This window comes from Rhipicephalus sanguineus, chromosome 4 (genome assembly GCF_013339695.2).
Source record: "Rhipicephalus sanguineus isolate Rsan-2018 chromosome 4, BIME_Rsan_1.4, whole genome shotgun sequence".
In the NCBI taxonomy this organism is placed as follows: Eukaryota; Metazoa; Arthropoda; class Arachnida; order Ixodida; family Ixodidae; genus Rhipicephalus; species Rhipicephalus sanguineus.
In genome coordinates, this window is record NC_051179.1 from 190862999 (window position 1) to 190887113 (window position 24115).

The 24115-nt window shown below is 48.3% G+C and overlaps 1 protein-coding gene across 1 annotated transcript in view; it reads left to right on the forward strand.

Annotated features, from left to right (window-relative positions):
- The window catches only part of LOC119390976 (polyamine-transporting ATPase 13A3-like), a 585099-nt gene that overhangs the window by 162902 nt on the left and 398082 nt on the right, over nt 1–24115 (forward strand). The window contains exon 12 of the mRNA XM_037658686.2: nt 23941–24042. Within this exon, the coding sequence (XP_037514614.2) occupies nt 23941–24042 (102 nt within the window). The remainder of the gene's footprint in view (nt 1–23940; nt 24043–24115) is intronic.

A 24115-nucleotide genomic window follows, 5' to 3' on the forward strand; every position in this document is an offset into this window, starting at 1 on the left:
CCTTAGAATCTGCAGGATAGTCGGTATACTTAAGTGGGATAACAAGAGGGGAGCTAACTCATTTAAACGAACTTCACCGCAGAATAAAAATGCGCTTGAACACGCACGGTCGACCTGCTTAACTCGTGGCTGGCCTATTACCCCTGTCACTAAAGTGGATAGTGTGCAAACATAGCATTTGATCAGTTCTAACATAAGGAGCAGAAATTTCTACAATATGAAGAAAACTCCACAAGAAGTCAAGAACCACACGACGATTGATGGAACACAAATTGACATTTCGAAGATCAAGAGATAGGATGACAGCATGGCGGATCAGAGAAGCAGGGTGTTCTGTTGTTGACATTGAGAGAAAATGGACCCGGGCGTGCCTCTTCATGTGAAGGTCAGATGAATGATGGTCGATCGGAGCGATGGATTGGATACTGAACGATGGGAAACGTTGACGGAGGCACCAGATGGTGAGGTGAAGCAACGATTTTAAGGAGCGTGCAGGGACAAAATGGAATCGACTCTCGTGGGTCAGCGCAGGTTTGACACAATTGAGACGGGCCTTCGTACTGCAGCGCACGTAAGACAGGCTGGCAGTCGATGACGGCCGACACTTAGCGCTTAGGAAAATATTATTACGGCTGCTAAAGCTTGTAAGGTAGCTTTTTCTTTCACAAGTAAGTGCATACCAATACAATCTGTAATTTTCGAGTTGGTAAAGCTTGTAAGGTAGTTTCGCATTTTATAGGCACACTCTAAGAAAAAAAAAAGAGCGTGTGTGACTCTTTTCGGTGAGTCCTGACTTGCCACGTATACGACTCTCTTTGAAGAGATACGTGAATTGTCTTGGTGGCTGAGAGTCGGTGCGCTCTAGGAGAGTACGTTGACTTTTTCATAAGGTGAAAGGATTCTTATATGAAAGATCACATTACCACTGCTGAGGGAGTCAGACGAGCCTTGCCGATAGCTCTCCAATGTGCGTCAAATGACGCACACTGTAGTATGATAACTATTTTAAGTTAGTGAAATGACACATGCACTAGTCTCGCGCGACTACTTTTGGACATAGTGAAGCATTCATTTCGATCAAGTCCAGTAATGCTCAGTAATGCTTCCAGGTGAGCCCATTGACTGCAAAAAATTCTTAATTTTAGCATTATTTTCCTGAAACATCAAAAAGTCGCACAGCTTTTCAAGCAGGGTAAAATGGGTAGCGCGGAAAGATGGTCTCATTCTAAAAAGACAGGGCGTGCAAACAAGGACACAAGAAAGAAGTCAGGACACCACAAACGCCGACTAACAACTGAAGAGACGCACAACGTCTGAAAAGGAAAGAAGGCACGAAAACTTATCTGCGCATGCCCATGCAACAGGCGAACCTATCAATCCGGCACGCGTGGCGGTCTACGTTGAAGATAACTGTTAAGGCATTTGATTTCATCTTTATGCAAGTTAATCGACGGTTGGCTCACGCATGCGCTACCACTATTCTCGATATGCCATGCTTCAATCATCAGGCGCGTTTCTTCATTTCTATGACGGTACAACACTGCGCATTCATCGAATTTTGGCGTGCACTTGCAATCTCGACAATGTAAAGATAGATTAGAAGGTGAGCCTCCTGTTAGCGATCTCTCATGTTCCAACAATCTCTGGTTAATGCATCGGCCCGTTTGTCCTACGTAGAAGCGACCGCAGCTGAAAGGGACCTTATACACCACACTCGTACGGCAATCAGTGAATTTGTTGGTGTGTTTTACGAAACAAATATCGGTCCGCTTCTCGTCTTTTACTCGCTCATCCTTCCTCTGCACAGCGGCACAAATCTTACCTAGCTTATTGGCAGCCGTGAAAACAACATTAACGCCGTATCTACTTCCTACTTTCTTTAGCCTGTGAGACACGCAATGAATGTACGGTATACCTACGACACGTTTCTTCCTATCGTTTTCTGCAACCATGCTCGGACTTAACACAATAGACTTCTTTAAACGTTCAGCGACCCTGGCCACTGCATCACGAGGATACCCTACATCTAAAAGACGTGTAACCTGTGCGTTAAAGCTATCACTCATTTTGTGCTCACACGACTTGGTGAGGGCTGATTTAAGGCAAGACATGGCGATACCGTTTTTTACAACCTTCGAGTGCTTCGACGAAAAATTTAACAGCGGTTTCGAAGATCTAGGAGAATACTGCCAGCACACGTGGTTCTTCTGGAACGTTAAGGAAATGTCTAGAAATTGTATTCCATTATTCTGAGGCACCTCTTTAGTAATGCTCAGCCCACCTCCATTAATTTCAAATTTTTCGCTCACGGAAGTTACCACCTTTTCAAAGTTCTCACCACTACAAAAGATCAAGTAATCGTCCACATAACGAAAAACCTTAATAACCGAATTACCTAAGGCGCCTTCCAAAAGATTGTCAATCTTGCTAAGGTATAAATCACTAAGGACCGGAGCAACCTTAGAACCAATACATATCCCTGATTTCTGCACATAAACGCCATCCTTCCAACCTACAAGCGTCGACTTTAAATACATGGAAAGGATTTCAAGGAATGCCCCGGTAGAAACACCACATTTATCGGTGAAAACCGTCTGGCGCCCTGTCTTTTTAGAATGAATACTTACCAACTAGCTCAGCTCTCTGTTATTCTAAGATGGTCTCTGATTTCCAATTAGGTAGTTGAGTTAAACCATGCTCGTGTGAGTATAGCCAACTGATATGTGTGACTGTAATGTGCATAGATACAGCCATATGCTGCAAAAGGCACTGCAGAAAACCGCATCATGTTTCCATATTTATTCCTTGTGATTATCGATAAATAAAAAAAAAACTAAAATGTGTGACTGAAGGTTTTATGCGACGCAGTCAGCGAGTACTTCTATGCTGTATTTTATGGCTTTGAGCCAAGCGTTACGAGGTAGATCGACCTGTCTTTGTAAATGTAGTAGATGTGTGCACATCGTGGGCTTACCAGGCACGGCAACAACACTGGCGTTTAAAGGGTAACTTACGGTGCGACGTAACGTCAGCCCTCACGCTAGTGTACATACGTCAGTATTATCGAAACCAAATGCGCTTTATGGTGCAGTCATGTCAATATCACACGCTACTTTCACTAATGTATTCCTCCGGGGTCCAGCAATGCTTTTATATAGCTCGCTGAATCATAGGAATACAAATGTAACGTTCACTAGACTGCTACAAAAGCGGAGCCAACACTGGAAACACAGACGTTATTCTGATATGACGCCCGTATCATAAAAGTACATATGTAGTGTTTATTGCTTTCTTGTGAAATTAGATAGCCATTACCGCAACCACAACTGACGTTGCACCGCCATTACGCCTCCATAGGCTGTTTTTACAAACCAGTTTCTAGACCTGGCATGGCTCTGCGGCAGAATACCAGATTGCCACGCACAATGCTTGGGTTTGATTTCTGCTGGACTCCTAATTTTTTTGCGATAGCAATTAAATGGACGGTCTCGGCTGGATTTTGCCGTCGCCGCCGCCGCCATCATGCACAGTATATGTATAAATTTGTATATATACATATATATATATATATATATATATATATATATATATATATATATATATATATTGTAGCGAAGCTTATTGAAACTCTGAAGTGGGTCGTCCTCTCCGGCCCCTTCTAGTGGGTTGCCCTCTTCGGACAGAGCGCAGCTCGCGCAGAGTCGGCCCCGCCTTGACTGTCGTTGTCGTTCATCTTCGCCGAGTGTCCGCCAATAAACATCTTTATAATTTGGTGGAGAGTGCTGTGCCCTTCAAACAACTACGGTCAGCATTCAATGCCCTTGGAGCTTCGATCCCGTGCCGTGCCCTCTACCATGACTCAAGATGCCGCCCAGCAAACGCCTCCCTCTGCACCGACATCCTGTCCCGGTGTCCCTCGCATCCGCGACCCTCCTGTTTTCACCGGCGCGGATGGCACCGACGTCGACGACTGGCTTGCGATTTACGAGCGTGTCAGCGTACCCAATAAATGGGACGAGGCAGGAAAACTGAGCAACTTGGTTTTCTACCTCGCGGGTGTCGCAAGCCTATAGTACAACAACCACGCATCCGATTTCGCTACGTGGTCCGCTTTCAAGACCGCCATCTTCGACGTGTTTGGCCGCCCTGCGGTTCGTAAGCTGCAAGCTGAACAGCGCTTACGGGAACGAGCCCAGCAGTCCGGCGAGTCTTTCACGAGTTACATTGAAGACGTCCTGGACTTGTGCAAGAAAGCCAACGCGACCAAGTCTGAAGCTGAGAAGATCCGGAACGTCATGAAAGGCATCGACGACGATGCCTTCACCATGCTACTCGCCAAAAACCCTTGCACTGTGGCTGAGGTCATCACACTGTGCCAAAGCTACGAGGAGCTGCGCCGGCAGCGACTGATGACGCGTCGACCTCCATCACGCGACGCCGATCTCGCTGGCATGTCGGCTATTTCGGACCACTCCGTCTTGCTCGCCGAAATCAAGTCCTTCGTGCGCGAGGAGATTGCCCGCCAGTTCTCTCTACTGGCCTTTGCTCACCCGCAGCCTGTTTAACAGCCGTCGACCCCACTGCTGCCTCCCCTACGCCGGGCTATTGAGCATGAAATCGCGGAGGTCATGCCGGAATACCACCAACCCTCTCGGGCGACTGCGCCGCTCACTTACGCGCAAGTTGTAGCCAGGCCGCCTCCAGCGATCCCTGTGGTTACACCACTTACTAACGCCGGAGCCGTCGCCAGGCCTCAGGCCTTCGAAGAGAGTGTGCCGGCCGCGTACGCCGACGACATCCATACGCCACGACTGCAGCCCACCATGCAGTCATACCAGCAGCCACCCCGTCCCTCGCGTCCTGCGACATGGATGGGACCTAGCCCGGCAAGCCGATGGCGCACTTCCGACAACCGCCCCATCTGCTTTGCGTGCGGTTGCGCCGGTCACGTCGCCCGCTATTGCAATCGCATGCAGCCGCCTCGAGTCAGATCGACCGTCACCAGCCAGTACAGCCGTCCATATTACGAGCCGCCGCCGCCGCCCATGTCACCGACTTCACGCCCGTCTCCATCTACCCGCCGTTCGCCATCCCCAAGACGCCGCTCACTGTCACCGATGCGGCCTCGTCCGGTCGCCCGAGACCAGGAAAACTAGTCGTCGCAGTCCAAGAGGCAAGGGCTGCGACGCTATCGAACTGCCAAAGCCCTCAGCAAAGCCCATCGAACGTAGTAGACGTGTTTGTAGATGGCGTGCGCACATTGGCCCTTGTGGACACTGGAGCTGCCGTATCCGTTATGGACGCTAAATTTAGCCGACTACTGCGAAAAGTGACGACGCCGCTTTCCGGACTCTCCCTCCGTACAGCCAGCGCCCAAAGCATTCACCTGACAGCGGTGTGTGCAGCCCGTGTCATAACTCAGGTCGCTCTGTACGCCGTCGAATTCATCATAATTTCTTCATGCTCTCACGACGTCATCCTGGGTTGGGATTTTCTCGCTCGCCACGACGCCGTAATTCGTTGCGCACCAGCCAAAATAGAGCTCTCACCATTCTCGAATTTGACGCTGGCGAACAGTCCATCGGCTGCGACCAAAGTACTCGTCAAAGACGACACCACAGTTCCTGCCAACTCGTCAACGGCTGTGTCCCTCTATTGCACCGGTCTCTCCGACACCGTTGCACTCCTTTCCCCCTCTGACGGCATTTTCACCAGGAAAGGTTTGCTGGTGCCATTTGCGACCGTGCAAGTCACTCAGGGGTACACCCACATTTTTGTTAGGAACCCATCCCCGTACATTGTTACGTTGGTGCGAGGGGAATGTCTCGGCCGAGCAGAAAGAAGCCCTCGAAGACGCACAAGTTATGGACGCACCGGGTGACACGCACTGTGCCAGCTCCCGTACGCTCAGTGCTGTTTCCCCATCTGACTCGTCACCCGCTGATGTATTTGCTTCATCAATTGCTGACAACCTTACCTCGGTCCAGCGTTCCCAGCTTCTCTGCCTGTTGGAAGAATTTCGTTCTTGGTTCGATGTCGCGCAAACTTCTCTCGGCCGCACGTCTGCTGTCACGCATCACATCGACACTGGCGCCCAACCACCACTGCGGCCACGTCCATATCGCGTATCTCCAGCAGAGCGTCGTGAAATTAACGAGCAAGTCGAAGACATGCTTCGCCGCGATGTTATTCGACCCTCAAACAGCCCGTGGGCGTCTCCTGTCGTTCTCGTTGCAAAGGACGGTTCTGTGCGGTTCTGCGTGGACTACCGCCGACTCAATAAGATCACCCGTAAGGACGTTTATCCCCTCCCTCGAATAGACGACGCCATTGACAGCCTGCAAGGAGCAGAATTCTTGTCGTCGCTCGATTTGCGCTCAGGGTACTGGCAAGTACCCATGGCTGATGGCGCTAGACCGAAGACAGCGTTTGTCACACCCGACGGCTTGTACGAATTCAACGTCATGCCGTTTGGGCTGTGTAATGCGCCCGCGACCTTTGAGCGCATGATGGATACCGTTCTGCGCAACTTGAAATGGTACACGTGCCTGTGCTACCTCGACGACGTCGTCGTTTTCGCCCCTGGACTTCTCCACGCATCTTCAACGCCTGCGACTTGTTTTGACGCGCTTGAGCGACGCCGGGCTACAACTGAACCTAAAGAAGTGCCGATTTGCAGCACGGCAGCTGACAATACTACGCTACGTCGTGTCCAAGGACGGAATTCTCCCCGATCCAACCAAGCTTCGGGCCGTGACAGAGTACCCCAAAACTACGTCCGTCAAAGAACTGCGCAGTTTTGTAGGACTATGCTCCTACTTTCGACGCTTCATACGAAACTTCGCGACTATCATATCGCTGTTGACAAAGCTCCTTGGCAGCAACGGGCCTCTCAATACGTGGTCGTCAGAGTGCGATGCCGCTTTCGCGAAGCTCCGTCGTTTGTTGACGTCTCCTCCGATACTACGCCACTACGACCCTACGGCCCGTACAGAGGTAGACACGGACGCCAGCGGTGTTGGCCTCGGCGCTGTCCTTGCACAGCGCAAACCTGGGTTCCCGGAATATGTCGTGGCATATGCAAGTCGCACGCTTACTAAAGCCGAGACCAATTACACCGTCACGGAGAAAGAATGCCTGGCAATCATCTGGGCCCTTACGAAGTTCCGACCTTATTTGTATGGTCGCCCGTTTGATGTCGTCACCGACCATCATGCGCTGTGCTGGTTGTCGTCATTGAAAGATCCCTCAGGCCGTCTCGCCCGTTGGGCACTTCGCCTGCAAGACTACGACATCCGCGTACTGTACCGCAACGGACGCCAGCATGCTGACGCCGACGCCCTGTCGCGCTCGCCCTTGCCTGACGACAATGCCCACAGCTCAGTGTCTCCCCTTGCCATTTCTTCCATCGACATTCAGACAATCGCTACCGAACAGCGCAAGGATCGCTGGATTGCCTCACTGATGGACTTGCTGACTGATCCATCGGCAACACCATCCACTCGCGCGTTGCGTCGTCAAGCCCACCATTTCGCCGTTCGCGACGACCTCCTCCACCGACGCAATTACAGCGGCGACGGCCGCCAGTGGCTACTAGTAATACCCCGAAGTCTGCGTTCTGACATATGCGAATCCTTCCACGCTGATCCGCAGTGTGCGCATTCTGGGGTATCGAAAACTTACTATCGCATCCGCCAAAGGTACTTTTGGCGAGGGATGTACCGCTACGTGCAGAAGTTCGTTCGCTCCTGCATCGATTGTCAGCGCCGCAAAACTTCAACGCACCTGTCGCCCGCAGGTCTGCAACCTTTACCTTGCCCTGACCGGCCGTTTGGGCGTGTTGGCATCGATTTGTATGGACCTCTTCCTCTGACGTCTGCTGGTAACCGCTGGGCCATCGTCGCTGTTGACCATCTAACGCGATACGCCGAAACTGCCGCCCTCCCAGCGGCTACAGCGCGCGATGTGGCCTCCTTCCTGCTCCACCGATTCATGCTACGTCACGGTCCACCTCAGGATCAACTCAGCGATCGAGGCCGTGTATTCTTGTAGGAGGTCGTCGAAGCCATTCTAAAAGAGTGCAACGTTGTTCACCGCAAAACTACTGCTTACCACACGCAGACGAATGGCCTCACCGAACGCTTTAACCGTACGCTCGGCGACATGCTCTCCATGTACGTAGCCGCCGATCACACCAACTGGGATGCCATTCTGCCCTTCGTCACCTACGCCTACAATACCGCCGCTCAGAGCACCACTGGTTTTTCTCCCTTTTTCTTATTGTATGGCAGGCACCCCTCGCACACAATCGACACAATCCTTCCATACAAGCCGGATCGGTCTGAATGTGTGCCGATTTCTGCTACCGCCCGACTTGCTGACGAATGTCGCGAACTTGCCAAGACCTTCACTACGCATGACCAAGAGTGGCAGAGGAGCATTAGCGGTGACAGAATCACTTCTGAGCCGACGTTCCTCCCTGGAGCGCTCGTATGGCTCTCGATCCCTACCACTGCACCTGGCCTCTCTTCAAAACTACTGCCCAAATACGAAGGCCCCTACCGTGTTGTTGAACGCACATCCCCTGTAAACTATCTGATCGAACCAATCGATCCATCCTCGGACATGCGCCGTCGAGGGCGCGACATTGTAAACGTGGAGCGCCTCAAGGCGTACCATGACCCGCTCATTGTGACAAGTTGTTAGGTCGCCAGGCGGCTCCCTTTTCGCACCCGGAGTAATTGTAGCGAAGCTTATTGAAACTCTGAAGTGGGTCGTCCTCTCCGGCCCCTTCTAGTGGGTTGCCCTCTTCGGACAGAGCGCAGCTCGCGCAGAATCGGCCCCGCCTCGACTGTCGCTGTCGTTCATCTTCGCCGAGTGTCCGCCAATAAACATATTTATAATATATATATATATATATATATATATATATATATATATATATCAAAGTCCCAAAGAAAAATAATTCAGAAAAATGCTTCCGAAGCGCGGAATGGAACCAGCGACCTCTCGTTCCGCAGCGCGTGACGCTAGCCACTACGCCAGAAAGCGCAGAAGCTTCAGGTAGCTGACGGCGAGCGTTATATACACACCCTTTACCGCTGGCAGGACTCAGAAACGGCAGGCGCTTATAAGCGTTTCTTCATTACCACCGAGATGGCGCGAGGAGCGCGACGGGCGGATTTAAAAGTCGTCGGCGAGCTCGCTCGCTTCTTCTTATATTTGCGCAGGGAGAACCTTGCCCTTCCGATGTCTGCTCGCGCGGTTTTCTCGTGGTGAGGGGAAGAGGGATGTTTCGAGCTTTCACGGTGGTGTCCGCGCTTATGTTACGGAGCGTACGAATGTCACTCGAGCTCAAGGGCGCCGCTGAACGAACAAACACAAGATGAGCGCGAACTATCAAGTGGCACAGCTCGACACTTGAAGCACGGTAGTTTCCTTCCTCTGCTTCGGCCGCCTTTGCAACAGGAACGCTGTTCATGCTGAGAGTATCCATTGGCGAGCCTCACTTCGTATAGCATTAGTTTCTTGCTATCGCATTCATTGCTTCGCCCTTGCGGCGAAACTGTCATTTTTTTTACTCTTTCCATTCGCCGTGTCAAAGCTGCCGATGTCAGTTTTTCTTAACGCTCTCGCATTTAAGTTGCCAGTGTCTGGTCTCGCGTTCTTAGGTAGATAGTTTTGTCAATCACCTGTGGCACATACGCTTACTCCGCGGCCTGTGGTAAACGGGTATGTGCCACAGATGTCTGGAGAAAAGGATTTGACGATGTACGCGGCAGGATTTTCATGTTATTCATGTGATGGCCCGACAGTCATATTCGTCAAATCATCTTACCCTCCCATGCCAATTTTGGTCTACACCAAGTTAAGGAGGGGATCATGAGAGCACCCAGACGTAGATAGATAGATAGATAGATAGATAGATAGATAGATAGATAGATAGATAGATAGATAGATAGATAGATAGATAGATAGATAGATAGATAGAAAGTGTCAAAGTGCCGAAGGTTCGCTAAGAAATGCTTCGCATTTAAAATATAACCTGATATTGTGACGAGAAAAGTGAATAGTAGTTTGAAAAACGCCTTACAATAAGCATCTACGTAGACAGAACAAATGCTCACAACAACAACAACAAAAAAACGAATCTTAACAAGGAACCATATATTTGCCATTATCGTGTAACTTACAAATAGTAGCTTTTGCAACGTGTTACTTGGTAACAAACTTGCACCACAACATGATGTGAGCCTCTTTTGAAACAGCAAGCGAAATTGATTTAGCCTCGTTTGCGTGGTTGTCACTCGCCTCTTTTCCTCAGTCGTCTTGTCTAACCAAGTGGATTGAAGGACCGAGTGCTTCCTTGGGAGCACAAACACCGCTGGTGACTTTACCCTCACGAGTGACGAGGCGACAGACCATAGCGCCACCTTCGTTTCTCAGAGTGAGGCTGTCGACTGGAGTGAAGCGGCAGGGGGAGCGGTCCGGGATTCTGAGAACAGCCAACAAAAGCAGATTAATATTATTGTTATAGCAATTATATGGACATACAATTGGATAGCAATTGGATAGCAATTGTATGTAGGTTTTTGCCGTCACCGCCATGTCCCGTATATGTACATGCATGTATATATATATATATATATATATATATATATATATATATATATATATATATATATATATATATATATATATACATAAGCCACAAATACAAGTAATTCAGAAGAAAGCTTTTTCGAAGCACCGGGGATTCGTACCTGCGACCTCTCGCTCCGCAGCGTGCTAGCCTAGACAATTTCGCCACATGCCATACGTCCTCCATAATATTAACGGTGAGCTACTTATATACACCATTTACCGCTGGCGGTAAGCAGAGCTCGGAGGGTTTGAGCGTACTCACTGTCACTCGCGAGATGGCGCGAAGGGCGTGCTTTAAATAGTGTGCCGCGATGCGTGCGCCATGAAGGTACCCTAGCTGGCTTCTGTGAATAATCGAGCAGTTCGCATATTCGAACGAATATTACAGTATTCGTATTCGCTTCTAAACGAATTTAAGTTATTTTAAATTTCGAAGTATTCGAAATGAACGAATAGGCATGTATAAACCGCATGTCACCGTCTGTAAAGGTAGTTTCCTTGTATTAAAGGGTTGCTATACCTTGACTACCCCTTTCCAGAGGAAATCCGCATTGCCGCGAAGTAGGGATGGTAAAATCGATGAACGATTAATCGATGAAAGGAGCACCGTTAGTCGATTAATCGTCATCGATTTCCGCCTTTCAGTTAATCGAATTAATCGATTAAAACTCTTCGAATAATCGATTACGGCAGGCCCACCACCCCCAATATCGCCCGTTGGTCGGTGACCTTGAGTGCGAGGCGAGCGAATCTCGAGACGCAAAAGTCGAGCGCAGCTACTTTTTTCACTACATTCGCATATTTGTACGCTAGTAGAACGAGCCCAAAGCCGGCGGCGGCCCTATGCCATAGAGGCAGAAATGAACTCGCCCTGATCTCCATCGCTTACAGTGTCTATCTCCAAGCCCTGCCCAAGGCTTCAAGCCCTGGCAGGAGGCGGCCCCACCCCGAAGAGGCAGATATGCACCTGACCGCTTCTCATCGCTCACAGCCTACTGCATTCACCTCCTCTCGCCCCCCCCCCTTCTTTTATCGTGTGCTGGTTAACTGTCCGCAAAGTGCACGTGATGGTTGCTTGCTATATTGCGTTATTATTACATTTTCTTGTGTATAATATTTTCTTTGTCATGTCAAATGGCGAGCAATCGCAAGAGGAACGCGGTGTGGACGTTGTTCACAGAAGATAAAAAACGACGTCTGCGATGTGTGATAAAGGTGGTAAGCATTACTCGAAGCCAGCGACGGAAACTCTTTAGATATCACCTGCTTTCTCTCCCGCTTTATTTATGTGCCAAAGAGCCGTCCTCCGAAGAAAAATGGTCATGACTAAAATTACAATGTTGGATACTCCGTTCCCGAAGGCACGAATCCGCCTCTTCAGGTAAATTGTCACTATCTCGCTACTTAGCCAAGATCCTTTCGGTAAGTTATCTTGAAAATCAGGTGGCTCTTCAATTACATAAGCGATATTTATGTTTCAGAATGTTGGACTGTTGTTAATTCGTATTCGTTCAAAAAGCTGCGTCCTCTTCGCATGACCCCTTGCTTGGTTCCTGTGTTTTCAGCGCTATGATGCGGAAAATGTAGACTCAGCAGCTCTCTTGACATAAACACGCATAATAGACATACCCCACCACGTGCAACTACGACCTCGTCTCCACTTGAAGCGCAACAGGTGCCGCCTTAAAAGGACTGTCTACCGTCCTTCTTCGCTTTTCTGTTTTGTACCGCAATCGAAAGCATACAGCGTGAAGTGTCCAACCCTGCAGCGGTTTCTCTGGAAAGTGAGTAGAAATTTTCAGAACAAAATTTTTCGATCTGCGTTGGCTCTTCTTCCATTGCCGTGAAACATGCCCACAACACTGGTTGGTGGACGCGATGAGGATTGTAGTGCCGGTAAAAATTAAAACCGAAAGCACAAGTGATTTCTGCAGGATTACATTATTTTCGCTGAACACTAATGCAATGAATGTAACAGTCGTTTTCAGCGCGCTAGCGGTTAAATGAAGCCTTATTATACGATTACAGAACACTTCTTCTGCTGTAATCGCAGTCTATGCGTTTACTTTAGCACTGCTGCTGCAATCCAAGCCAAGCTGACTCATCAAAAGGAGGTTGTGAATACACGCCTTCACAGCGCAGCACATGTGAGACATCCATGTGAGACAGCAATACTGCGGCACGGTATGACCAGCGCGGAGGGCCGCATGGAAGAGCGCATGAGACGAAATCGAAGGCGGCGCCGCAAGCAGCGCCACCGGGCGCCTTTTTAGACGCGTGAGGAAAAAAAAGGCACGGAATAACTCTCCGACGCAACCGAAAGCTGCCTCAAGTGCGCAAAATACAATTTTAAGAAATACATGTTTGTTTTTAAGCAAAATGAGTCTACCTGCGAGGATTTCCTGTCCTACCAGTAATTGAGCCACATCGCCGTTGGGTGACGCTAGCGGTCATTCTTTCACGATTTTCCACATCAAATTAAAAATATAATTTCTTTTTTGTGGGAGAAAAGTATGCTCGTCGCCGCCGATGTGACGAACGATCTTCTCATTTTCACCACAATCAGAAAAATTTTTCCGAGCGGTAGACAGTCCCTTTAAGTTCGGCGAATATGCAGAGCAAGGAAGCGCGCTCGCAGATTGTGAAAATAGTCTAACAGAGCCTAGAGAAAAGCAGTTTTCAACTAATGCTTACACTCCCACGTCTTCTGCTGTTACGCGATAGGAGGACAGTCGCGAAATACAATGTGTTCTAATGAGAACTAACAGACAAAACAGCCAAGGAAAGTAAAGGGGATGTTAATTGTAGTAATTATGACGTAAATGTGAAGAAAGTAAAGTGGACGTAAAGGTAACTTGCGGCTGGCAGGGACCGAATCTGTGACCTTCGAATAACACGTCCGATGCTCTACCAACTGAGCTAAAGCGGCGGTCATCCCCCGGCCCACTTTATGGGGTATATATATTTTAAAGACGATAGTCTTTTCTTGGGTAACTTAAACGCAGAAATTTTGGTCTGTCTTTCTGTTTGTCGGCACGTCACTCGATTCAGCCACCCGGCCAAAGTTGAACCACTTGCCCAAGGGCCAGCCATCATGAACGGCTGACTAGGTTCATACTTGTGTACATTGTTGATCAAAAAGCAAACATTACGCATATCTGAGGCTCAACATCACTAGGTAAGTATTAGGTGGTGTGTTCCTTTAATAGAAAATACATAGATACGTAATTCTAGAGACCCTAGTTTCTTAAGCTGCGCTGAAAATGCGACTGCGCCGAAACTTGCCTTCCTCCGTGCCCTCTGCATGAGCTCATTGTTGTGTTTCGGTTTCGGTTCAGTATTGCACTGTACGAAGACCATGGGGCGCCGCTCTGGCATTCCTGTTTTACCCAGGCGACGTGTAAATAAAAGGGTGTGCGGAGAGTTCTCGTTGAGTACGGACGTTCCTTCTGCTTCGCCGCTTCGCGCCAAACCGCGTGTTCGGGCTGGCTGGCATCCCCACCGGTCGCGTTGGTCACCGCCGGTCTTCGCCTGTTGCTGCGCCGGGACTACCAGCCCGCAACGCAGCACTCATGTTTCCCGACGTATTGACAGATGGCGTCCATATTTCACGCAGCGCCTCTTCTATCGTCTTTAGACGACATTTGCAGCGAAGCACGCAGATATGCGGCCAATTTTTCTTTTTTTTTCTTTTTTGGCTTACCAAAGAAAAACGAGCCCTTAAAGTCCTCCTTTTTTCGTTTTTATGTTCTAATGTCTGATATATTACACACATTACCGAAGGCCGCGAATCCTGGCTGCGGCGGCCGCTTTTTCGGTGCAAGCGAAAATGCCTGAGGGGGGTGTGCTTAGATTTAAGTGCACATTGAAGAACCCCAGGTGATGGAAGTTTCCGGAGCCCTCCAATGCGGCGTCTCAGATAATCATATCGTTTTTTGGACGTAAGACACCAGATGATGATGATGATGTATATGACAACAATAATAATAATACTAACAATAATAATAATAATATTAACAATAATGTTAATATTAATAATAATAATGGGTCTGTTTGAAGCCAGTATGTTGCTGCGCAAGCTCGTATGGGTGACCTCAAAAAAGACATCACGTCTGCAATTACAGTATTATCGAGGGCTTCCACAATATCTGCTGTATAAACGGAGAAAAGATGGCGTCCCTACGCGTGCGAGCGCCTTATTTACTTCCTCTTCCCCCTCGTCTCTGCTTTGCCTTTCGCGGGATTTCACCACGCTGCATGTTTCCGGTGCGTCTTTTCGAGCAGTGTGGTAACCGACAACGCACCCGATTTCGGTGCGCTCGAGGAGGCAGGTTTCGAGGAAATACGACCTGCGGCCGAATCGTCCATGGATGATGACCACAGATCCTTCAATCTGTGATGTCACCTAAAGACGACGGGCCCCCTGTAACCATTGGGCGAAAGTGCGAATTACGAAGGAGCAAATGCGCACATGTAATCTCTAGCGCATCTGGTAGAAAGACTTCGGTCGAGATCAAACACAAGCAATGCCTCTCAAACAATGAGATATATTTTTAAGTACCCATCAAAAATGTCGAATAATCGATTTATCGATTAAAACATCACATAGAAAGCAATTAATCGATGAAAGGCTAAATCGACGAACAATTAAGATTAATCGATTAAAAATTTCAAACGACCATCACTACCGCGAAGCCCCACTTCATGGCTAAATGAACCAATTACCATCACATAGTTTTATCATTTTGTAGCGTTAGATAAACTGGCCTAGCTGAGCCAGTTTCACGTGGCCCCTCAAGAGCCGTGCTGCGCATGCGCGAGGATCAGTTATGTCACACAGCTGGCGCATCGGAGCCGGCACCTCCGGCGCACTCCGCCGCTGCCGCGCGCGACTCATTGCCGCCGGTCTGCGCTTTCCAGGGGAGTGACGTCGTCGCCGAGGTAGACGTACTGGCGCCGGAGCGCGCGCAGCTGTTCGCCATCGCTGTGCAGTCGCCGTCTGACACTGCGCTGGAGCCGCTTGAGAGCGCCTCTGACTGGCGTTTGCCAGTGTGGTTTAGCCATGGAGAAAGAGAGCGCAATTGCTGCTCAACGGCGCAGAAGAGCGGAGAAGCTTAACTCATCGGATCCCGAAGTAGTTGCCTAGGAAAATAAATATACATGTGCCACATAATATACATACCATGTGTGTGTCATTGGAGCAGCAGTAAGCATGATAATCAAGCTAATCCTAGACAATCAGGAAAGCTAAGAACAATCAGCTGAACCTTTCCTAACGCTACGTTATCCTGGCATAGCCGAGCTAAGCCACTGCAACAATTTTTTTAAGTTTAAAAGCTCGTTATACAGGCTTACATGATCTAAGTATGGTGAACTTTAAAACGTAACGTATTTTACGGGTTATCACTTGCATTCTACCGAATGTCAAATCCTGCTACTCTTCAAGATTGCTTTCACTTCCTTTGAACCACGAAGAATGAGATTTTCACATGTCTTGTTTCAATTTAAAAAAATATTGTGCAGGTTTGTCAGTTCACGACAAATATGCTCTTTTTTATAATATGTGATATATACTATTCCATATCGATTCGAAATTATTCGACCAAATCATTATTCGCTTCGAATTCGCTTCGAATTCGCTTCGAACCTAAAATTTACTGTTCGCACAAGCCTGCACCCTAGCTTTAAAGCCATCGCCCCGCTAGTAGCTACGTTGGGTAGGTTGCTCTTGTGTTCGGAGGAGCAGCAGCGTTTGAAACCTTGATCAAACGCAGGCGGCGTTGGGCCAAACGCACGACGCGCCACACGTGGTGAAATTGAAATTATGCCAAGCCCGGGCCATGCTGCGTCGTTACCCGCTCTGCGTTTACGTCGTATCGCTGGCGACCCACGCTAGTTTTCGATTTTTGGGTCTTGAGACAACGCGAGCAGAAGAGCCCAATGTGTGGCTTGGGTTCAGCGCACAAGCCCTGGCGGCTCACAAGTTTCTTGGGTCTCTAGCTCCTTGGGTCCCCAATTCTAAAACTCTCTATTGTTTAGCCGAATTTTGGATGTGCGCCTCCAACTTGTGCTTTGATATAAAGGGCGTGGTCGCCCGTGCTCGCGCGCTTATCTCTTGAGGGGGAGTTTTGTACGTCTTGTTCTTTCACAAGAAAGTTTTGTACGTCTTGTTTGCGTTGAAGCTATAGACTGCACGGTCACTGCGCTCGCTGCAGCGGCCGTGTTTGCAAAAGGAGTGAGCTGCTAGCTACAAGAGCCAAACTAGGGGCTAGTTGAAGTAACAACTGTGACATTTGTTAGTTCGCGCTCGTCCGGTGTATGCCTGTGCGTTCTTTTCATGCGTCCTGTTTTGTATTTGGGCAGTGCTCTGCAAGTATCGAGCTGTGACAGTTGTTAGTTCGCACTTGCCTTGTGTGCAGGGCTGCCAGTGGTGGCTACTTTTCGCCAAATTGGCGAATTTGAGAGGCCCATGGCGACCTAAAGTTATGAATGGCGACATGGCGAATTTCTGGCGATTTTCGGCTTAGGTCTCCACTGAGTTATGCATCCTGAGCCCAGTGTCTTCCCAACGAATGAGCGGCAACATTCTCACTATTTTTCTTGGTTTTAGACCCCTGAGTAGAATGCGCATTAAGCGTCATTCGGTATGTTCGTCCCGTAACTCGTGTGTATCTCCTCAATTCATCTAGATGCAGGAGGTACTGGAACGTCCCTCAGTGACATTCCAGCAAAATTTAGGTCAGCGGACTGCCTTGCAAACCGCGAGGGGGCAGTGTATGACTAAAAGTTTATGGCTATAGGTGCTTTAAGCTTCTCTAAAGTTCCGCTTCTGAAGGAGCTAGACGACGGGTTGGCCGCGTGTTCCGACCATTTGTTCCGCCAAAGCTCCAACTGTTCTGAATAGCTCGGCGACTTATTCACCGTTGCAGTACCCCCAATTCAGCTCGTAAAGGCTCTTTTGGAATAGCGAAGAGAAGCGGATACGCGGCTATTTGTGCAATAAACAAATATTTATTGAGGCATTTTCCACTGCTCTCGGTGAGCGTGTGCAATGAAAACAATTGGTATACTATAACATTTTACATCTTCTATCTGTTAATAAATAACCATTGGATTCACACGTGTAGATATTATAAGTGACTATATGAAAAGGTCAGTGGCGTCCGGTATCATATTAGTTCACACTGAAAAGGTGTAAGACTCACTAATGATCGGTTCCTGTAAGAATTCTCTCGAGTTACCTTCAATAAACCTTTTAATCATTTTATTTCATATGAGGGTACGTAAAGCTGTCTACAAACAACGCTTTCACGGTTTTCGCTTAAGGTTTAGCACACTTTTACCCTTGAAACGAGCGGACAGGGATGGGATATCATGAGCGTTTCATTCATTCACCCTTGCGCGACCGCGCACATCTTGCGGCTAGTCGGGGAAGCAGCACCATGTACTGCCATGGTGAAGCGGGCGATACGAGTGGCATTGAGAAACGTCAATATAATTTAAGGGTCTTGGATGGTACTGTATTCTACGGTGCTATACGTGAGTGGAAATTTTTATTACTAGTTATGCCGCACATATCTAGAATGGCGACTTTTTTGGCGAAATCTGTAAAAAAATGGCGACTTTTGGCGACTTTTTGCTCTTCGTTTGGCGACATTTACTCTAAAGTCATTGGCAACCCTGCTTGTGTGTGTTCTTTTCGTGAGTCCTTTGTTCTTGAGCAGCGCGCCGCAAATTTCGAGCTGCTTGCCGTTCTTCGTGTGACATTACAATTTGTCGCTCTCGCATTCATTGCTTCGTCCTTGCGACGAAGCTGTCACTTTCTTGGATTTAAAACCCCTCTTGGTGCAACAAATCGTAACCCTACACAACTATGGCACGAGTGTTTCGCCTTAAATATATATCAATTAAAACAATTTTTCACGAAAAAGAAGCGGGGAACCTCGTTTTTCATAGGCACAGGCTATGCGCGAATGAAAGCAGTTCTTTTCTAAACAATCGCTTCAAAATTTGCTCCTGTAATTAGAGCGGCTTTGCGCCGTCATATTCCGGCACCCAAGCGCACTTATCGCCAGTAAAGGCACGCTCTGAGTGGTTATTGACCGCGTGTTTTACAGATGTATTCCATCCTTAATGGCTCGGGTAAACATATGCGAGTGCGAGCGCCCGAACGACATCCAACGCGCACACGCAGTCTGCGTTGTGATCGGACATATCATATGCTACAATTACCGTACAGAGCTCCCACAGAGTCACTCCATGCCCGTAGCCAGGAATTTCTTTTGAAGGGGAGGGGGCCACTTTCCTAAGGCCTTGACTATTGGAGAAAAACATCTATTTTCATTATTTATGTTCGTTAAAACGCCCCCCCCCTCCATCGAAAATATCGGGGGGGGGGGGGGGGGGGAGTGTGCCCGGGCCTCTAGCTCTAATTGATCCGGATGACCTGGGAGTCGAACTTACAAGCACAGCGTCCGCGGCGCAACCTTCAGGAACGAGGGACGAAAGAACACGACACACACAAACGCAAACTTCCAACTGAATTTTTTATTGTTGAGACTCATAATGATAACCGCGACTGCGCCACTTCAACAAATCACGACACCCTAAAGTCATAACAGTGAGCTTACAAGATGGAAGACATCAGCTACGTGCAAAACTAAGAAGTTATACATAATTCACCTGGAACTATCAAGTGCTACACCTATAGAGCACAGTTCTTTCTTTGACAGGGCGACGGAAGGCACAGTGGTGAACATCCTTGGCCATTTCTGCTGCTTCGACTGTTTCTCAGGCATTTGGTGGGCTTGGGTGAAGAGCCCTAGACATTTTTCAAATTGCGGCGTACATCCGCAGCTTCGTCAATGCATCTGCACGTGACCCTGTAGACCGCCCCGGACAGTATATGAACGCTCCTTGAGGCGGTCGTTCAGGCAGAGCTCGGTTTGTCCCCCATATCTGTTGCTGTATGTTACAATAAATGAATAAACACTAGCTTCTTTACGTTCTGGAAAGCATTGGCGAAGCTCCGGATGTACGCCGGAATTTGAAATATGTGCAGTGCTCTTCACTGAAGCCGACCAAAAAACATGAGAAATAGCCAGAGCAGCAGAAATGAATAACTAGAGGCCGGGGTATTAGGCATTGAAAAAAGCTCGTTTTGGGCGCCAGAAATAGGCCGGCAAAACAACATTTTATGCCTCCTACGTCGTAATCATAGGCACAATACATTTTTACATAAATGCAAATAATTCAAAAACAAAGACGTTCGCGACCTGTATCTCGACAGAAAAGAAAAAAAATGGCACTGTTTATGATGGCACAAAGCGGCAACAGTCGAACATAGGTGGAATTATCCTTTTTCCTCTACGGTTCCTGGACACGGTCTTTCCGTTTATTCTGTAACATGGTGAGTCGGGTGTCCACTGTCGAATTCACACACTCCTGGGTGCCTTTCTTTTCGGCATGGCTGAGAAGTGCAGATCAGGAGCAGGTAGCCAGACCGCTACAGGACCAGAAGCGAGGAGTGCCTCATATTTGTCGGGTCCAATCGCGTAGAGCCAATTGGTCCCCTGTCGCTGAACCGGTGAACACGTCAAAAAGTAAACAAAGTTAAAGCATAGCCTCGGATATTGCGCGCCGGCGCGCAATCTCAAAGGACATAAATAAACCGCCTCGATGCCTGCGAAAAACACTGGTCGCGCTAGCATCGGGAAGGTCGCCCTAGACGGAGTTACATTCCTTAACTTTCGCTTGGTGTTAGCGTGTGACGGCTCGTTGTCGGAGTACTGCAGCTTCCGCATGCATCAACGATGTTTCGCCGCCGACTGCTTCGAGTGCAATAGCACCGACTAATACAACTGCTGCAGCAAGCGTTGCAGAAAGGCCACGATGTCGACGAGCGAATGTCGTGCCTTGGTGGAGCGAGACCGAGGTCAGCGGGACGTGGAACGCCTGCGCGCGTTCGCGGCTGACGGCTCTTTGAAGAAGTGCATATCGAGTACCAGTGCTTTTTATGTACTTGTTGATGTCATCGTTGCGCGGGACTCAGGATGCGCTGTGTCCGGGTATATGTTAAAAACTTCAGCTGCCACAACGGTTAAATAATTATCATGGGCGTGAGTTGCCGCGATAGAGATATGCCAATAGGCGTCAACGTGAGTGCATCCACGTGCAACGGTGCTATAGCTGCCAAACACGAATAGACATTGTACAAACTCTCATGTATCACTGCGCAATAAGCACTACTTCTGTGAAGACATGTTTCACTTGCGTGTTATACCGATTCTTATGACGGAGGGATCAGTCATCTTTTCTTTTTTATTTCTTCTTTCACTCTTCAATCTTATTTCGCCTGAAGGCTCTCTGCGGCTCCGCATTCGCCAATCGCTCGCACCATCAGCGCCGCGGTGTACTCTGGCCGGCACGTCCCGTTTCACTGCTGCAAGCGGTTCTTTTCGGGAAGGTCGTTGAACAAGAGGACTAGGTTTAACCCCATCGAGTTCCGAACGGCCAATTTTGCCCGGTAACGTGAATAAAGGTCTCAAACTGCAGTCGAAAGCGAAAATTGAGGCTAAATAGTATTCATATAGGGGCCGAATACGAAAATAAGCATTCATAGGCACTTTTAAGCATTTTGGCACAAGCGCCGAAAAGAGGCATTTATAGGCAGTTTAAGGCCCGTATTCACAAACCGACCTTATCCTTATCTTTTGCCCTCCTTACCTTTTCGGCACCTTAACGCGTTTCATAAACAAACCTTATGCCTCAATCCAGCCTTTCCTTAACCTTATCGCCGTGAAAAGGTGGCGTTCGATAAGGTAGCCCGGCAGGTACCTTAAGGCGCCACTTATGCGGCGCGCTATGGCTGATTACGCAAGAAGCTTTACAATGTCAATAAAGAAGAGGTGACGTACGCTGCCGGCATCCATATGTGCAATTTATGCTGTGAGTGCTTGGGAACCGTCAAAATTCCATGGAAGAGTTCAGCGACGATGTGTTGCTGAGCAGATTCCGCTTATCGAAGCGAGCACTTCATCACCCCGACCTTGCCGCTGGAAACGGCCCCCACTGCGTCGGTTTTCCCGTGCCACCGCTCCTTCAGCTGCTGGTGGCACTTTGTTTCTACGGCGCAGGCACTTTCCAAGTTGTGAATGGTGACTTACACATTGCCCCGCATTATTAAACGTGTGAAAAAAATCAGTCAGGGTACGGGGCTGAAGCCGACGCTTTTTCCTGCAGGATGGAATACTTTTTACCCATTTTGCACTCACGTTGCTGCTGCTCTGTGCGCAGCCGCACGTCGCTCTTGCTGCTTTGAGCTGCTCGCACTTTCTCGTGTTGTACCTTCACAAACACCGAGTGCTACCACAACTCAACGCTTTCACGTCGATGAGCAGCGCTGGATCTTCAGTGAAATTCAATTTTCGCGTTTCTGTCGCACTCAATAACAAGCCTATGTATGATCCACGTAAACAGCCACACACGCGGGCAGACGGGCAAAAGCCGCTCGCAACTTCGTGCGCCTGTCGGTGCTCAAACCAGCGCTTCGTGGACCGGCGCGTCTGACTCCGCATGTGCCGGCGCTTCTACGCGAGCCGCCGGTTGCTATGACAATGGAAAAAAACGTTAACAAAGAAAAGGAGCAAACGGCGCGGCCAGACGAGGCGCGTTCGTACCGAAACTTGCGCGGGTATGCGTTCCTGGATTTTTCATATTGTTTTGAGGAGCATGCAGCTTTTTTTTTTCTTGCTAATAAACCAACAATGAGCCAGTAAAGGTTCATAGCCTCGCTCCCATGCTCGTTCCTTATGACGACAAGGCCGCCTTCCGCAAGGCTACCTTAAAACCGAATAAGGCGAGCTTATGAAACGCACTGCGGCCTTTTCTTATCCTTACACTTTTCCCTTCCTTACGAAAGGCCGCCTTATAGCGTTAAGATAAGGTTGGTTTGTGAATACGGGCCTAAAAACACCATAAAGGCCCTAGAGACCCTAATTCATGCCCATATATCAAAGTGGCTTGATAAGAGCGCAAGGAACAAAATAGGCATTTGCCTAATATCAAAGTGGGAGTCTCTAACGATCACCACTGTATCAGCGTGCCTTCCATTGCCCTGTCAAACACAGAATTGTGCTTTCTAGATGGAGCACTTCATAGTGTCAGGTGACTTATGTATAACTTCTTGGTTTTGCAGCGTAGGTGATGTCTTTTATCTTGTAAGCTCACTGTTATCACTTTAGGGTGTCCTAATTTGTGAAACTGAAGTGGCGCAGGCACGCGGTTATCATTATAAATATGTGTCTCAACAATAAAAATTCAGTTGGTAGTTAGCGCTTGTGTGTGTCGTGTTCTTTCGTCCCTCGCCCCTAATGTTTGCGCTATAGTAGCATCAGTACATTACCAACTAGCCCAAACATGCCCACTGCTAAGTTTAAAATGTAATTGATTACCGTGGTCAATTACAGTCCCACAAAAGTAACTGAGTAATTTCAGAAATGTAATCGATTACTTTTGCGTTATACTTTCGTTGAAAATTTCATTATGTAGCAAAATAACAAAAGTTTACGTAAACTACAGTGAACTACTGTGGCTTGCATGGTAGAGAGCAGGTCGGACGCTTGCGTAAAGGCTGGGAGGTGTAGCTGTGACTTCGGTGGTATAGGGTTACACATTGTTATCATTCAGCAGGAGTTGTTTTTCAAAGATGTCGTAGATGACATTTCCACGTTTCTTCGTTAAGAGGTCACCTGCTATACTGAACACTGTCGCAGTGCATGGGTTGGAGGGAAGGGCGGTATTAAAACGTAGGAAACCTTGCGCACCAGTTCTAGATGCGCAGTGCTTCGATGCTAGTGTCCATGTCCTCTATGAAGCGTCGCTCTTCACTGTGGCTGGCCTCGGGTAAGGCTAAGGAAAAGGTAAAAAATATATGTTCTGTAGGGACCCCCGTCCTGCCTGATGGGGGGTCCCTACAGAGTGTCGCATATTTTGCGGAACGAGAACGGCGTAAAAGACTGGTTACAGCTTGACTTTCGAAAAAAAGGTAATTGATTACCGGTAATCAATTACAAGAAAATGTATTACAATTGTAAAATGTATTACGTAACATTTTTCAAGAGTTAATCGATAATATTAGAAAACTACGAGAAAATGTAATTGATTAAATTAATCGATTACTTGTAGCGCCTTACGTACAACTATGTTTCAGAGTGCACCGTATTTATTATGTTTTGTCATTTTAAGAAAATGTGCCGCCATTTTCTTAAAACGACATGGGGGACGTTGTTCTTGCAGGGCCCTACTACTGGCTATGAACGGGCGGAATCAGTGCAGTTTGCAGTGGATGGACATTCGTTCTCGGTGTTACGCGCGCATTTCCCGGACGTCTACGAAAAAGTAAGTTTAGCATTGAACAATGCTGTGGTTGAAGCAGAAGCTGCCAGTTTCTTCATCCAAACAAGGCCGAAGT